Source organism: Hibiscus syriacus, unplaced genomic scaffold (assembly GCF_006381635.1).
Source record: "Hibiscus syriacus cultivar Baekdansim isolate YM2019G1 unplaced genomic scaffold, ASM638163v2 tig00117056_pilon, whole genome shotgun sequence".
Classification (NCBI taxonomy): Eukaryota; Viridiplantae; Streptophyta; class Magnoliopsida; order Malvales; family Malvaceae; genus Hibiscus; species Hibiscus syriacus.
In genome coordinates this window covers 3,768,341-3,786,358 of record NW_024063539.1, presented here as the reverse complement: position 1 = coordinate 3,786,358, position 18,018 = coordinate 3,768,341, and the positions used below count along the sequence as shown (strand labels likewise).

At 32.8% G+C, this 18,018-nt stretch overlaps 1 protein-coding gene and 2 pseudogenes across 2 annotated transcripts; all 3 read right to left on the bottom strand.

Moving 5' to 3' along the window:
* Nucleotides 1-3,591: 3,591 nt before the first annotated feature.
* Nucleotides 3,592-5,019, bottom strand: LOC120197933 (annotated as a pseudogene).
* A 3,762-nt stretch (nt 5,020-8,781) lies between these two features.
* Nucleotides 8,782-10,125, bottom strand: LOC120197929 (probable WRKY transcription factor 7). Of its 2 annotated transcripts, XM_039199328.1 has the most exons (4): nt 9,547-10,123; nt 9,358-9,507; nt 9,136-9,261; nt 8,782-9,053 (listed from the first exon to the last, which is right to left on the bottom strand). In XM_039199328.1, the coding sequence occupies exons 1-4, from the start codon at nt 10,050-10,052 to the stop codon at nt 8,891-8,893; spliced, it is 945 nt and encodes a 314-aa protein (XP_039055259.1). In that variant the 5' UTR covers nt 10,053-10,123; the 3' UTR covers nt 8,782-8,890. The 2 variants fall into 2 exon arrangements, with proteins under 2 accessions (XP_039055259.1, XP_039055258.1); XM_039199327.1 differs by having other exon boundaries at nt 9,358-10,125.
* Nucleotides 10,126-15,405: 5,280 nt separating this feature from the next.
* On the bottom strand, nt 15,406-17,015 carry LOC120198163 (annotated as a pseudogene).
* Between the last annotated feature and the right edge of the window lie 1,003 nt (nt 17,016-18,018).

Genomic DNA, 18,018 nt, shown 5'->3' with positions numbered 1-18,018 from the left:
AGAACTTTAGGATCCATCCTTCCTTCAACTGTCTTCTTTGCCATAGCCTGAAAGAGTATTTTCATTAGAAATTCTTCCTCCTGTTGAGGTGAAGCCGATGCATCAAAATTTTCATTTGTATCTTTCACAAGGCCTTTGTTGACGGCATCTTGAAGCCCTTCTGAAATGTATTTTTTCGTCTCATCCTCTATCACTTTTTTATCCTCAGCCCTATTACCAGTTTGGACCTCTTCTTTACTGTCATTTTTCTTTTCTTCGGATTTTCCTTCCACGAATTGCATTGAGAGAATCAGGGCCAATGAGAACACAACAAAAGCAGTCCTTGCCATCTCTTCTTTTCTTTAAGGTTAAGCTAGAACAATAAGAATTATTAAAAATTGATAGTTACGATTGAAAATGAGATGAAATTTAACAAGTTAAAGATGAGATATTTTCGGCGATTTCAAAGTTTGTTGAATGGTTTGGTGTTTAATAGCCATACACTAATAAAACAGAGATGACTTTTTCTCAAAATTTATAATTTTTTTTTCTCTGTAATTGATCATTTTAATTTATTTCTCTTTATTTTACTTCATGATTGTGCGTGTTTTCAAGTTATATAAACATTATATTTATTTTAGACACGTATTTTTTAAACAAATTAATTAAACTTAATAAAACTATGATTTTTTTAAATTCACAATATAATAATATTTCATTTATCAAAAATGAAAATTATAAACTCCAATTATAAAATTAGTACGTACTGTGTCACTTTCATGAGAATTTGGAGCTTAATGGTAGAAGCACCCTTTGTTTTTATTTATTGGTAGTTTCATGCATGAAAGAAAAGTAGAGATAACACATGCTTAAAAACGCCGTAAAACCTCTATTTTGATGTATTGATTCTCTTTTGTTTTGTTATATAGTCATCTTTAATTTTGGCTTAGGACTGGTTAAACTTTGGGGAAAGGTTGAAAATAATTTTAGAATTATGATTTTTTTTTAGAATTTTTTTATGAATTGTTAAACACTTATTTTGGATATCAAATTAATTTTCAGTATGATACATGTATATATATAATAATATTTGTTTTAAATTCAATCATTTGACAATGAATACTTAATCATCCTTTGCAGTCGTTGGTATTCGAATCTATGACATCTAAAAAGAATAATGATTCTTTTAAACACCGAGGTAAGTTGGTATGTGCTTTGGTATGATACTTGGGTCGACAAGAAGGGTCCTCTTTGTGAAGTTTGGGATCCTACTAAGCTACCCGAAAGATCAAAAGTTGTTTCTTGGTGCACTCTCTCTGGTCTATCATTGATAAATAAAAGTTGCATATAGAAGGTAATAAAATCAACAAGCAGCAGACCACAGAGAAGAATAATTGGCAGCGACCTCCATCAGGATGGCCCAAAGAGAATGCGGGATGAGGCAGAACGATTGCATTACAACAATCCCCTAAGAATGGAGTGAGACATCAAAATCATCTTTTCGATGATCTCTATTGAAGAACACAATTTATTCTTAGCCAAAAGTACAGTGGAACGACTTCAAAAAAATACAATTGTCTACAGCAGTTAGTTGATGAGATAGAAGGAGAGCTTATGGCATGTCAAATGGCTGACAACGAATTCCATCACCAGAGGCATGATAGAAGCGACCGGAAAGAATAAAAGAACAGATGATAAAAAATATTAGGTTTGTTGAGAATGAAACGAAAAACAAACCCTAAACAAGAAATGAAGAATTGACAGAGCCCAACAAAGAACACATGCCCAGTGAAGAATGAAAAACATGTCTGATGAAAAGTAGAAAAAATCAGCTAAAGAAGATCAAAGTGCAACCAAAAGAGAAAGAACACCAAGAGATAAACAAGTCTGGGTGGTGTGGTTGGTTATCGCGCTAGTCTCACGCCCTAGAGGTCCTCGGTTTGAATTCGTGATTTAATTAATAGTAGAGATTAATCAGAAGATTTTAGGGCTTTATATTATAAAACATTTTTAAAATTTTTAAAAAAAAACCAGATGAATCAAATCATTTTGAACTAGTGAAAATTCTTTCAGGTAGGGTGTGTTTGTTTGCAGGTATTTTGTTTTCCTGAAAACATTTTACATGTTTTCATGTGTTTGGCTAGAAAAAATGTATTAGTCAAAAGAAGTTTTTTGCAGGTCAACGTAAAACTTACTTTTTCATAAAACGACTTACCTCCTTTTATGAGTAAGTTGTTTTACACAACTTTATTTCTTTATTATACTCCAAATATTTACAGTAACAACAAACAATTCTCAAAATCAAAACTTAATCACAACAAAAACGTTTAACCACAAAAAACTCACATTCGGTTCAAGCTTCCAAAACCGATGATGTGCGCGACGGAGAACAACGGTCCCTACGGCGGTAACAAACTCTGGCAGCCACGGATCGGTAAAAAAACTCATATTTTTCGTATTTTCTGATTTTTTTGAGTAGTAGCTTTGATGATGGTCCTAATCTCTAAATATTATGCACTTATTTATGTTGATCTAAATCTCCCTTTAGTTGGTTATATGCTCATTGTGATTCCCGCTCAAATTTCGGTTATACTCTGAAAATCTGATTTTTTGTTTTTTTGGCATTTTAGTGATTTTTTGCATGAAAAACAGGGTCGTATCGACCACCGAGGGAGACATCAATTTTTGTTAATTTTATAAGTGGAACAGGGTTTCTTTCTTTGTTTGTTATCTGGTTTGTAGGAGGTCTTCATTCATTCATTCATTATTCAGTAGTGCCTGGAGGTTTTCTGGTGAAAGTTCTCGGTGATTTATACTATTTTTGGATGGTATGGAAGGAAGGCGTTCGTAAAATATACACGATTGGTACTTGTTGATGTTGATGGAACGTGCTTATTTCGTCAAATTATTATCAGCGACGCAATGGTGAAGAAATCTTATTTTCTCAAATGTGACTAAAGGATATTTTGTAGTGATCCTAAGTAACTGTATCAAACATGGTATAATTATGACTATTACTTGTAAATCAACCAGTTGAATAGATATGGTTTTAAATCTTGGATTTTGTTCTCGTAGATCACGTAGGCATATAAAGGTTTTGTTACCAACAATTAGTTGATCTAATGGGATGAGGCACTAGACTCCTTTAAGTAAGGTAAGAATTTAAAATCTGACGGTTGCGAATGAAGCAAACTGGGTTGAGAGAGTCGCCCTTACTTCTGCAGTATCCAGTTTAGAATAATCGATCAATAAATAATTTTTTTTGTCTATACACTGTAATTGACCTAGAGGCTATGATATTTCTAAGTTTGAAGGATATAGATTTTTTAAAAGATATGATGATCGAAGGATTTATTCAAAGACCTCTGACTGAAAACAAATAATTTTCAAAGATTATCTCCGAAAATATAACAATACCCTAATTATCATAGAACTCTACTTTCCAGCACATAAATTAGTATATTATAGAGATCAAATTATACAAAAAGAAAATAAAATGACAGCGAACATCGAGCCCCTCTAATTTAATCACAGTACCTAATCATCACTTCAAACAAGCACAAACCAGCAATTAATTAATTAATATAAAAGTACAAACTTGCTACAAAATCATAATAAATATACCAGCATTATTATATCTTATTTTGATTAAACTAATGCACACATGCAATCCACCATGTAACGTTTTGGACCGTTCCAAATTGTTTAATTCTGAGGCTTTTCAAGCGCATTATAGCTTTTCGGAGCCGGCGGCTCTTCTTCTTCTTGGAAAAGGGTTCGGGTTCTCATCGACGCCGCCGGCAGTCGACATGGGATGATACTGAAAGTGCTTTCCCGAGCACAATTCCGAGGACTCGAAAAGAAATTCGAACAATCGGCTGCCGATCTTTGAAATGGAAGCCCCATTATACAGTTCCTGTTTACGTTCAGCCTCCTTAGCTTGATCAGCCTCCGACATTGTGGGCCTACTTGGGTGAAATAATTGTTGGACAGCGTGAAATTGAATGCATTCGGAAGCCGGCAAAGAGCCTCCGGTATCGCACCGTAGAAGCGGTTGTGAGCAATGTTGAGCAGCTGTAACTTCGCCATGCATCCGAACGACTGCGGGATCGTACCGGTTTACCTGTTCGATCCGACATCAAATACGGTTGTTCGGTTCAAGTACCCTATTTCGAAAGGTAGACAACCGAATAGCTTGTTGCCTAGGAACAAAACCTCAGTCATGGTTTCCCAGGCAGCCCCAATGCTTCGTGGGATGGTACCAGTGAAGTTATTGTTCGCTAGGGTCAAATAAAGTGCCGGTGTGTTGCCGAGATTGGTAGGGACCGATTGAGAAAACACGTTGTTGTTGATGAAAAGAACATCGGTGTCAAAATTGAACACGCTACGAGGGACTGTTCCGAGATAGTTGTTGAAACGAAGATCGATGAAGGTTAAGTTCCTGGCACTAAGAACGTTCGACGGGAACCCTCCGATAAACTTATTGTTACTCAAATCGATTTCGTAAAAGTAACGTAAACCACTAAGACCTTGACCTATGATACCACTGAAGTTGTTTGAATTGGCATGGAAGATGGCAATGTCAGGCAAGTTTGTAACGAAACGATAGAAATTCAAGTTACCACTGAACGTTGCACCATTGAAATCAATGCCTGCAAGTCCAGTTATGTTGAGGTCTGGCACGGTGTCGCAAACGAACCCTTTGAAGAGGCAGTAGTTGTTGCCGACCCAAGTACCTGTGTAGTTTTGGGGGTCGAAGGTAATGTTTCGTTTGAGTTCTTGTGTAATGGCGAGAATCCTGGCTTGATTGGCTAAGGGGCCTGGATTGTTATTCGGCTGCTGAGGTAAGAGACGGAGTTGAAGATTGTATAGCGGCTGACGGGGTCGAACGTAAGAGACGGTTCGAGTAGGGCGTGGCGGTGGTGAGATCGTCGGACAGGGAGGAGGACGGGGGCATTTTTGGGAGATTCCAATCCGGAAGAGACATGAACTAAGGAGGAGGAAAGCAGAAAAGAGTAGGTTTGGAAGCATGATTTGGTTGCACATTTAGAAGGATTGTGGCAGAAAGCAAACAACGAAGGTGAACACTTATAATGTAGCCTTTGATGTTTAAAGTTTCGGTCAAATCTTGGGCTAAATTTCATAATCCAAGACACATGCTCCACAAATATAATATGATTATTATCCAGTTAACTATTCTTAAAATGTTACACTTAATTTAATAGATCTAAAATTAAAAAAATACTTTTATATTGCATAAGACACGTTTAGCAGTAAATTGTTTAATATTTATCTATTCAAATATTACGAAGTTACAATGTAAGACAATGTTATCTTTGTCTATTTGGATCAATTCGAGTAAGCGAACACTTTTCATCTGTACATTTTGGATTGTGTGGAAATTTTACGGGGAAATGTCCAAAATTAATGATATTGAATAGTTGTTATATTCTTTTTATTATTATTATTTAAAAAATTCATTTGTTGGGTGCCATTTTCAGGTTCTTTTTGGATGACTTTACCTGCCACGTGATCCTTGTTGTTCTACCATGAAACCCCAACTTTATTTATCTATTGATCGATATCTCATATCTGCATTGTATGTGATAATATAATTTATGCTTTGTTCAGAAAAAGATTGTAATTTATGCTAACTTTATGTATCAATAATTGTTTGTGGCAGGTCTTGTTTAGTCCTCATAGATCCAGTTAATAGATGAAAAAATTAAAACTATTCCGTATAATATTCATTGTCTAATAATAACAAAATATAAATAATTTAATTTAAATATATTGAATATTATTATACCTTAGCAAATAGTAATTTATTTTGTACACAGGCCCGACCCAATATATGTGCTAGATGGATCTTAGTTCAGGACAACATGTTGAGGGGAAACAGTTTTCTAGTGTTTATAGCGTGTGTATATATATATTTGACCCAAAACAAATTAGTCCAAAACATCTGATCGGTCGATGGAAAGCTTAGGGTAGGCGACGAAGATCCAAAAAAATTAATTCTCCCTTGTTTTAAAAAAATTATTTATGTTTTATCTATTATACGGTACAAATATAAGAACATAAAATTATTATCTCGTCCAGGACGTTAAAACTTATTGGACAAATATTGTATAGAAGCAGAGATAACTTTGGATAAAGAGAGGGAAGAAAAGCAAATACCGGGAACAAAACAAAGAAAAAGAAAGATCGTACAGTTTATTTATTTTAGGAATGAAAGGTTCAAGCCAAGGTTAGTGGAGCCAAGGACTTTAGGAAAATACAAAAACATCCTACCGACACTGAGGAAAAATTCACTCATCCATTCATATTGTTTTTTAATTTATTGATCTAATAATTTGAATTAAATATTATGAGATCCAATGATCCTTTATAATATTATAATTTACATTTTAAATATTATTTGAAAAGATATTATTTTATTGTACTAGAGCAACGGATAATTACTTGGTTATTTATATTAATTTCATTATTTCTTTAAATTTCATTTTTTTCAATTCAAAGAAAGACCCAAAAGCAGGTATTGTTTAAAGTATACGTGCGTATACATATATTCTGCATGGGAAGGTTAGGGTAAGTCGAACAACTAGGATAGAGTGGGTAAGAATAAGAGGACTGACCCCATAACATTCAATTTTAAATTTGTTACAAACCTTACAAATTTATACAGTATTTTATTTGTTTCTAAACATTCCAGCTAAATGTCCAATAATGGTGGAATATATATAGAAAAACGAAACCTAGCTGCGGTGAATGATTGCGGTGAATATAAGGCTGCTGCAAAGCTTCAGGTGTGGGTGGGGTCATTCACGATACTTATTTAATGAAGCCATTTCTGATCAAAAAAGGGTCATCGCACTCAACGAATTTGAAATGAAGAGATGATGGGATCCACTCCTGTCAAACTCCTTTATTCCACAACTAAATAACAAATAAATTTAGTGCTTTTGGATTTTGTTTTACTTTTTCTCTATGAAGAATATTTGAGAAAATAAAAAAAAAATAGAGAAAGAGATGCATAAGAAACTTTCACCTTATCTTTGTTTGTTGGATAACTACGATGACAAACTAAATTATTTTCCCTTGGGTTTCAATCATTTAAATCTTGTACTCTTCAAACATTGGATCCCAATACCCAAAATCCGAAAGGAAATTGTAAAATTTTACCAACTATCGTTGATCACAGAATTCGAAACTTTGGTTTACATGAGGAGATCCTTTTCTTCATCATCGTTGGATAACTTTTGCAAAGCATAAAACCAAAGCCACATCCAGAATAACATGTGGGAAGGGTGAATGATGTGTCACTGAAACACCTATGCAATTTGGGTACTGGAGCTCCACTCTATTGCCTATCCATCGCTCTTTTCTTTCTCCTTCTATTTTTTTAATATTTTCATACGATGTTCCGTATTACGAAAGCCTCAGCTACGTCAATTTGTTATTTAAAGAAGATAAAAAAAGGAAAAGAAATTCAATCATTCTTAAAAGAAAAAAAGAGTCTTAGTTGTTACGTTGCTATTTTATTCGATCAGCATAACTAAGTATAAAATTAATTTTATAAAATATATTATTCTTTTGTTTATGTAATAATCCTTTTCATTTTCTTATAAAAATGGTATATTTCTTTTACTCTTGTAGCCTATTTTAGTCTTGCTTTTATAATTTTTATTTAGAGTTAGATTATTCAATTGATAAATATTTGGTTATTTTTATGATCCGCTCCTTTAAAATCAAAGAAATGTTTTCTCATCCTGATAGCTGCATGTAATTATCCTAGACATGTGGTACTTGACTTATGAAAACACAGTAATCGACATGTTTGATGTTCTATTATTATGTTATTTTTAAAGTGTTTAACTTTTCTATCAATAATAATGTTTATTTGTGTGATGTACTAACTCAAATTCTAATTAGTAATTAAGTTGGATTTTGATGCAATTTCAACGATGGAAGCTGACTTGATAATTAAATTTACTCAAATAACATTTTTTTATAGAATAAGAATTTTTGGTGATCAATTTTTTTTTTATAAATATAGAGTATGTCTTAAAACAGAAGATTAATATTAGATCATGATAAAAATAAAATTTATAATATAAATATATATTCCTACAAATAGTTTCTTTTTTCTTCTAAAACCATCATATGAACTGAATCCCCCCAACATTTCTCTTTAAAAATTCACAAAAAATCAACGTCAGTCCACAACGTTCGCAGATGAAAACAATCACAAGCTAACAAAAAACCAACCACACATTAGCTTTCTTTGTTCTTTGTGTCATACTTCACCTCAACACTATTTAAATTCAGCAAGGTCAACCTTCATATAATAGACACATCCTTTGTTTAAAACAATAAAAATAAATAAACTCGTTTCTTCATCAACTGCAACACCCATTTACATGCCTTTAAATTATAAATGTGCGTAGTAATGGACCATCATTCAGAGCTTTAGTGGAGATACAGGAACAAATTAATGTGACAGCATCCTCAACAAAATCCACCACATTCTTATGTATGAATGGTAAATTTAGTATAGAAACATATAAAAAAATCAACACTTGCATGATTCAAATCTCACCAAATCCACAATCTCCAACTCTATGCCTCCTTTTTTTTATGGTTTTTTTGTGTGAACAAAGTCTTCTTGCAAAACCAAAAAACAATGAATCCTATATTGTCTTCTAGCGTCCACTAATCAACCTTCTTTACAGACCGTCGGATATGGGTGATGTACAAGGATTCAAATAGCAGTTTGTTATAGGAATAACAACAGTTGTATAACAGTAACAATGCCATTCAAAGTTGTTATTAGATTTATAATCCTAGTAAACGGAATGTAATCGAAAATACGATCGTAACCCTAATTCAAATCCCTAGTGATGAGGTACTAAGATGACTCCAGAATCATAGTTGCTGGAACATCACCGATGTTTTGTCTATGGTTGTGATCTCCTTCGTATGTCACAATCAACATCCTCGGATCGTCTAATGCTCGCTCGACGTGTTTCCTGGCAGGACAGCCTCGGACGCCGCTACACTTGTAATACCCCCTGCAAATTTGAACAAAGAAGGGAACTCAGGGACTGAGTTAAGTTGACTCACCAACACCTAACAAATGAGCTAATAACTCACCTTGGATGAGGAGAACCCTTGATTGGTTTCTGGCCATATTTTCTCCAGGAATAATCATCAGGAGGAATATCCGATGTCTTATTGCTGATTGCCGGAACTCTAATCACTTTCTTCACTCTAAACTTCCTACGTAACAAATAAATTCAATCAAAAGTTTGAAACTTTATGATCCGATCGATTAAATAAAACCATCCAAATTAGATCAAAAGAAGAAAAACCAACCTTTTCTTGGAGCAATGGCAAGGACCAGATGACGATCCACACTTGAGAGCAGCAGCATCCAATGAATTGCACTTCCTTTTCGAAGACAACGGAGGTTTACCAGATGAAGGGACATGGGAAGAGAAAGATGGCTGCATGCTATCACTATCCCCCGTCATTGATGAGAAATTAATCGTACTAGGACCTTCATTTCTCTCCGAAACATGGCTGCTTTTACTCTGGTGGTGATTATGAGGCAAAGGAGGCAACCTATGAACTTGTCGTGTCAGACAAAATGGATTAAAGGCAGACACTTTAACTTTAGTTTCTTCAACAGAACAAGTCTTTAACACTTCAATCTTCTGCGGAGGCTGCTGGGAATCAAATATCTCTCGTCGGAGAGGAGAAAGCGGCGCACGTCTGAACCGAGCATGGCCTGTTCTGGGATGACCGAGCAAAGAAATAACTTTCTTGAAAGAATTTACAGTCTTATCTGTAACAGCTTGGATCACGATACTTGACTCTGAATCTGAAGAAGAAGAAGAAGAAGAAGAAGATATTTTAAAAGAATCATTTTGATTGTAAAGATGTTGAGCTTTAGACATCAATTTTATCAATTCCTCAACGCCTTGGATCCCAGCAGTTGCAGCTTCATTCAAAGCAGTTTCTGCAAAACTATTCTCATCACCATATCCCATCATCAACTCCACCGCCATTTTTGTTCATCCAAAGATGAAATCCACAATTTTGATTTTATAGAACAATTCTTGGACGAAGACGATTGATGATTGATAATGAAAACTCATAAAAGCAAAGCCAATGGATTTGGGCATCGGGTCACTGACATTTCTCCTTTCATACATTCCCGTCAAACTACCATCCAATAAAATGGTTCCACGTATTTAAGAATTGTCAGCACGTTAACCAACACGCTTTGGGAGAAAAGTACAAGTCCCTCGGCAACGGGATATACCGGTTTCGAAGACCGTGTGGAAATGATGATAAAAGGGAAAAGCAGAAGGTCAAAAGGTCGTGATTCGGTGGTGAGTTGACATTTAACAGCTTTTAATGCAAAATAAATCAGCTAAGCCACTTGTGGGACCAACGAAAAAGAGCTTCACTTATTTTCCCGGTAACTGGAAGCCGCGTCAAAGTTGTGTCTCACACTTCACATGGAATTCTTTCTTCAACATTCAAATATTTGAATGTGAGAGGTATAATGAAAAATATTTTTAAATAAATAATAATTTATATTTATTTTAGATTAATAAAAATATATATATATATATTAGAGTATAAACCCCACTTTTTTTTTACATTTTTTTATCAATGACTTAGTTATTTATTAATTAGATTATCAAAATTTTCATTTGATTCTAGTCAAGTTATCCACGGTTAACTCTTAAATTATTTTTTATTTGATTCCAGTCAAGTTATCACAGTTAACTCTGAAATTATTTGTTGACGTGGAAGTTAAATAATTTTATATAATAATATATTTGATTTTTATTATTTAAATACTTTATTTAATTTGATATTAATTAAAATAATAATATATTTAATCATCATTATTTAAATATTTTATTAATTTTATCATAAATTTAATTTAAAATAATATAAAATTTTTAACCATCCAATCATGTGATGATGTGTCATTATTGGAGAAAAACGAAACTATTAAACAACTAGAGGGGTCTGGCCCTCCAATTTTTAGGGTAAATTATGCGCTTAGTATCTAAATTATTAGTTTTATTCTATTTTAATACTTAAACTTTTATTTTTTTCAAAATCATACATAATATTTAGTTTTTGTTGCGATTTAGTACCTCAAAAACCTTAATGGGTGAATGGGTAAATTGCATCATTCATCACTCAATTAACTTCTCACTCCTATTTTGGTCACTAAAGTTTTTTTTTTAATTTAATGACTTAACTTTAAAATTACTCCTAATTTAATCACTCTAACTTATTAATATATATTTTTGGTATAATCATTGGTATCTAATTTATTAATCGATTAATCTGGATCAAAGTACTGCAGAAGTGAGAGCACTCTCCCAACCCAATTTGCTCCATTCGCAAATGTCAGAATTCAAAACCCTTACCTTGCTAAGGGATCTAGTGTATCATCTCATTAGACCAACTTATTATTGGTATATATTTATATATATTAAATTCTTAAGTTGATCCCTTTAAAAGTGTATATAATATGTTATTAAATTTAGTTATCCAAAAAAATGTGTATACTACTTCAAAATTTAGTTAACATTCATTTTCTTGTATTATTATTATTTTTAAATGAATGAAAATATATTCTCCTTTATTATTTTTTATTTTAAGATACATTTTTTTATCTTTTTTCTATTTGATTGTTCATCTTGTTTAAGTTGAGAACTTCAATCAAGATATTAAATATTCAATTTTTAACTTCATTTAAGTTGAAGGTAATAAAATATTTTAACTAATATATATATTTTCTAAAATGCCCCCAAGAAATAATGTTGAGTTCTGATGTGATCCCAATCAGCTCCAACTTCCGTCTTGATCTGATTAAATCATTGAAGTTCACCAAGGTTGATTCAAAGGGAGTTCTACCTTACTTAATCCTATACTTGTTCATTTATGCACTATATTTTATCATATGTTTGTATTTACCTTTTGGGATATGCTTATCATATGATATCATTCATTGCATGAATTTACATGGGTTTTATTAGTTGCATGACATTCATTGCATTTAATAAGTGTGTTGTTCATTTAATCATGCATTGCATTTAAAGTATCTAGTTCATTTAGGGAAGTAGTTCATTTATACATATTTAGATCATTTAGTAAGCTACTTCATTCATGCATCTAGTTCATTAAATAAAGTTAGTTCATTAATTAAACTAGTTCATTCATCAAACTAGTTCATATATTAAACTAACTCTTAATTGTCTCATGCATGTTTTCAATTAAAGATTGAATAAAGTTCACCTTTTTGTCTAGGTGCATGAGAGAAGTTGAAAGGTTTCAACAGATGCAAGAATATAAGTTAGAATGTCTTATAATTCTGGATGCGATACAGACTTTTTTTGGGTCCAAAAATCAATTGGACAGTATTCCTCTTTCTTTTAGCTTTCCAACTCCTTTTTAATCACCTCAATCCGATATCGGGAGCTTAAGATATGATTGATTTACTGAAGACAGTGCAGGCTGGAGTTTTCATTACGGGAATTTATATAAGGATGATTTGGATGAGTTTGAGCCAAGGAAGTCCTTTCATCTTCTACCAAGAGATAAGCAATTGATGGCCATCTTAATTCACAAATTCAAGTCATTCAAGGTTGATGTTATAACCCATTGAAGGCCATTCACGTTCAAGCAAGGGGGTATGCAATGACCAACATTCAAAACATAACATTCAAGGTCTTTATCATCTTTTTGAAGGTTGATCATATTCTACAAGGTAACAAACAATGGAGGCTGATTTTATTCACTTATTAAGACAATTTTTAGCATGAAATAGCAAGAGTCTTCCACCCCTTGGACGAAATTATGGCCAAATTCAACTTCAAATTGTCTAGATTCATCCCCAAAATGATCTAGAATATTCACCCAACCTTGAAGATAAGAAGACAAAGCATTCAAGTGCCTTTTATTGTTAAATTGATGAGAAGGTTTTCATCTTTTGAGTTTTTTTCATATGATGCTTAGAAATACTATAAATAGGCACATTTGGGATCATTTGTATACACACTTTTGAATATATAATACATCTTTGAAAGGTTGCTTTTATTCTTGTTCTCTTGTAGAACTTTATCGGCTTCAAGATAGTCTTGTAGTCTTCATCCATTTCCTTTTGTTATAACGTTGGTTCCTAGCTCATCTATAGCTAGTGGGTCACGTTTCACCTACTTCCACTTCGATTCTATCTCTTTATATTGTTGGTTCCTAACTCCATATAGTTATAGGGTCATAATCTGTTTTCTTTTCGATCCATCTTACACATTCCACGCCATTACCAACTCATACCTTCGCCATACTTTCATTCCATCCAAACTATAGCTTCCATCATCTTCCGTACTTAACCAAATCCTAAAAATCATTTCCATATCAATCCTTCATTTTCATTACATCTCTATTTTTCATTAACATTTTACAAATCATGATTTTCAGGTTCAAAGCAAGAAATTTAATCTCTTATTAGAATCACGATCGGGCAATCATATATATGACTCGAAACTCATAATCGAGATCATATCAAGTTCCGTCACTGGAGGAAATAAATAAAACAAAAATGAGAAAGAGGAGACTCAAACCTAGATTGTCCGTAGATTATAGAGTCACGTCTAACCATTAAATTACATCTCATTGATGAAAAATCAAGAAAATAAAAATGAGAGAGAGATTCAAACCTAGAACATGCGAGGGAGCATGAGAGCATCCAACTATTGAACCAAATTCAATATTAGATTTATGAGTGACAACATTTATATATATGTCAAATTGTAGTTCATACTAGATATTTTATAAAATAAAATAGCGAGGTGATTTGGGCGGTGCTTGATGACTTTTCCATTTTCTGGAATCATGGTTTCCGCAACGTTGTGGTGGAGATCGATAATGGCAATATGGTAAGATGTCTCAATTCCACCGACTGTGTGAATGATGATGCCCTTATCAGATGAATCCGAAAGTGCTTAGACCAGCAAAGGAGAGTCATGGTCATCCACATTTACCGTAAAGCCAACGTTCTTACTGATGTACTTGCTCATTTGGGAAAAGATGGTCGGCTAGGTCTCTCGATTTTTCAGGAACTCCCGTCTGATGTTTTGAGCATCCTTAGGGTGCGTTTGGTTTACGGAATGTAAAATTACCAGTGGGAATAAAAGATTACCAGGGAATAGGATTACTGAGAATGTTACATTACTGTGTTTGGTTGGTTTGGCAGGAATATAAGATTACAGTGTTTGGTTGAAGGAATAAAAGATTACTGAAATGTATATTTTACTAAATTATCCTTGGTCTATATTTTTTAACAAGTGAAATTCTAAATATTTAAATAAAAATTATTTATATAAAAATTATATATGTTGATAATATATTACTTGAGTATTTAAATAAAAATTATTTATATAAAAATTATATCTGTTGATAATATATTACTTGAGTATTTAAATATATCATGTATTATTTTTATTTTAATTAATATTTAATTTTATATAATTTATGTAAAAATATATTAAAATTTTACATCAACATTTAACTAAATGTTTATACTGTGGAAACTAGCTTCGGTTTATAAGTGACGCATTCACTGGGAGGTTTCTTGTATTTTTCAATCGACTAAATTTACATTCTAGTATGAAAAGTGATTTAATATGACTTGAGGAATGATTTAATATGAAAAGTGAAGAAAAAATTATAGTATACATGATGTATTAAGTTAACTTCACTCGAGGAAATTTTTTACAGTCAACTACATTAATCTTAAATGTTCCTTTTAACCGTAATTTTTTCCCTTTGAACTTTTAATCAAAGAAAAGATATCTATAAATATATCACTTATAAGAGATCAAATACAAATTATACTTGAACATTCAATTTTCAATAGCTTACAAAAACAAATATCATAAATTCAGTGCTTCTAATTTTTCATATCAATGATTAATTTTTCATTGTTGGATTCTTTCGATTTACAAACATCACCTATAAAACCTCAATAGATTATGTCAAATTGACAGCCTTTAAAACCTCAAAGAGAACATTCGAAGTCTGGTATGCTTTTGTGAGTTGTGCCCTACAAAGGAACAAAATATTTGTCGTCAAATAACAAACTATAACAATTTCCACAATAATCCATTTCAATCCCATTGTAATGCAATTGCTTGTGTGTGTATATAAGCTATAACAGAAATTCAAATGCATATTGAACAGGCTACATTTAAGCAATATCATCATTCATACTAAGCTACCGTAAATATCGATTCAAGATTATCCTTTGTTTTCTCAATTCATAGGAAAACATAAACGACATAACAATCGCATTTAAGGTCAAATTATGAAAGAGTTGTTCAATTGTGGCAAAACTTCATCAGTTAAAGCCTCTAAAGGACCGACCACCACAATCCGAGAGGCCCATCACACCAAAAATGAGTTTTCATAAGATTCTAGATCAAGAGCTTCTCAATAGCATCCTACATTTCACAAATGGAAAAACAGAAGATGCATATGCAGAAGCAAATTCAACCAAAAAGGGTGCCAAATATCATTAATTTTACAAGGTAACAAAAGTACCTTGAGTTGTTGTATTTGGGATATCAATTGGCTTCCTTCGTTTGTTGTGACAGAACAGGAAATTACAGGTCTTGTGACCCCACATGCTCGTCCAAGTACTTGTTTAGAAGGAACAAATACATAGGGGACATTCTGCAAAAAATCAAATACAAAATAAACTATTGTGCTCAAAATCTAGGTAATGAATCAAGGTGGTGTTGCTAAGATTTTGCTTCTATGATGAACTACTTTAAATTGAGAAGTCAAGATGATGTGTTATAGGAATGCTTCCAAGTTCAAGAGTGGGAAACAATTTACATTAAACAAAGTGTATAACCTTAAGTCAAAGATGCTTCAAATTCACAGCTAGTGAGTACACCATTGATTTGAAGCAATAAAATCAGAAACCCCAGAAGATAATTAGTTAAACCCTAAACCCAAAGCTAAATATTACAACAGTGATACGACTAATTAAAATGTTAAAGTTGGGGCACAAAACAACACATACAACAACCATAAGCACATCAACAACAAATACATACATCACTCATAAGTACTAAACAAAAGATGAGAAAACTCCAAAACTGCTGAAGATCATATGTCTTCATATAGTCACCCAACTTGTAAATTACAGTTGAGTTTGGCAACTAGAAGCAAGTTTGTAGCTTGATATGGTAGTTTTCCCACATTATTATATGAGGTACACAATTCAAATAGTGCAGGCAAAGCATAAACTTATATTCTATCCCATTCAATCAAGCAATTTCAACTTGCCTAACTTTGCATCCACATAAATTTTAAAACAACTAAAATACCACTTAGCAATAACTTTTCCTAGTGTAAACCCACATATTAAACAAAAATTAAGCAATCAAAAAGTCTATACAAAAAAAAAACAAAAAAATGCATATTCCATAGAACAATTACCTTATCTTCAGCAAGCAAAGGAAGGTGGAGCAGAATCTCAAGGGGCTCAGTATCCGTAGCCATCACAATGAACTCTGAGATACCTCTGTTCAGGGTCTTGGTAGCTGAATCCCAAACAAATCCAATTAAAGAAGAAAAAGAAATGAAGAAGAAGATCAGGAGAAAGAAAACCCATATCGAAAACGATAACAATAATTATAATAAACGAAAAAAATGGAAATGGGTATTGTTTACTAACATTCATTAACTCCCTTTTTGAGATGCTTGTAGTTTGCAGCTTGTTGTACAAGATCTAAAATCATCGTTGTCAACTGAGCATCCGCTAGTGGGTATGCTTTGGGGTTCACAGGTTCTCCAGTCTACAAAAAATATCAGTCAATTGTAAGGTATAATGCATAGATAAAACTACATGAACTTAAAAAAAATAAGAGAGAACCATTACCATTTTTCTCTTGGAGAAAACAGAGGAAAACAATCTGAGAAGAAGGGACAGGGTGTTTCCTCTAAACTACGCTCGGTCATAACCAAGAAGGAGAAGTGTACTTTAGATAAGAGAACCGGGAATACGCAAATACCTAAGAGAGATGGGGGTATAACATTCACGGGAAAGTAAGAAAAAAAACCACTGTTGGTAATTATTATTTCCCTGCACTTGGGAATGTAGTCCATCCAAACATGAGTATGTTTACCCGGAAAAAAAAGATTACCAACAGGAATTAAATATGTCCTGAACCAAACATGGCCTTAATGTTGAAAGTGAATAGACTGTTTAATGGTTAACCCATTAGTTGCCTAGTGGTTTCCTTGTTACCAAAGAAAAAATAACCTTAAGATCTAAGTGTAGCCACAATACTTACTCATTGAATCAAACTAAATATTCGTTTCGTGATTAATAAAAAATATATTTAGATTAAATTGTATTGATACAATTTTATATATATAGCTAAATTTAATAGTTTTCTACATTTTGATTAAATAAATTAAATAAATTCCATATTATGAATTAATTCCTAGTTAAATAAACTTAAAAACTCATGTTTAATTAAATAAATTCTTATGAATCAATTCCTTATTAAAAACAAAGTTAAATTCTAACATTCCCTTGATGTTGGAAACTGTAGGATTACTTTTTGATGTCTCCGAGAAACTGCTACTTTTTGATGTCATAAGGCATTAATGTGGTATTGGCCCAGATTCCTTTTGATAGTTCCTAGAGAAGTGATAGATACGTGGTGAGTGACCAAAAATGCCTTATAATATACGATTTTAATCAAATTTTTTTGGATTTACCAAAATGACAAATTAAATCACAATGCGATCGATAATTTGCAACGCGATCTCCGGTATCGCAAATCAGTTTCCAGATTCGCAACGCGAACTTCGACTATCGTATTGCGATTTACATATTATTATTGCGATAGTCCAAGTTCGCATTGCGATAGTCGAAGTTCGCGTTACGATTTTCCAAATTCGACTATCGCAACGCGAACTTCGACT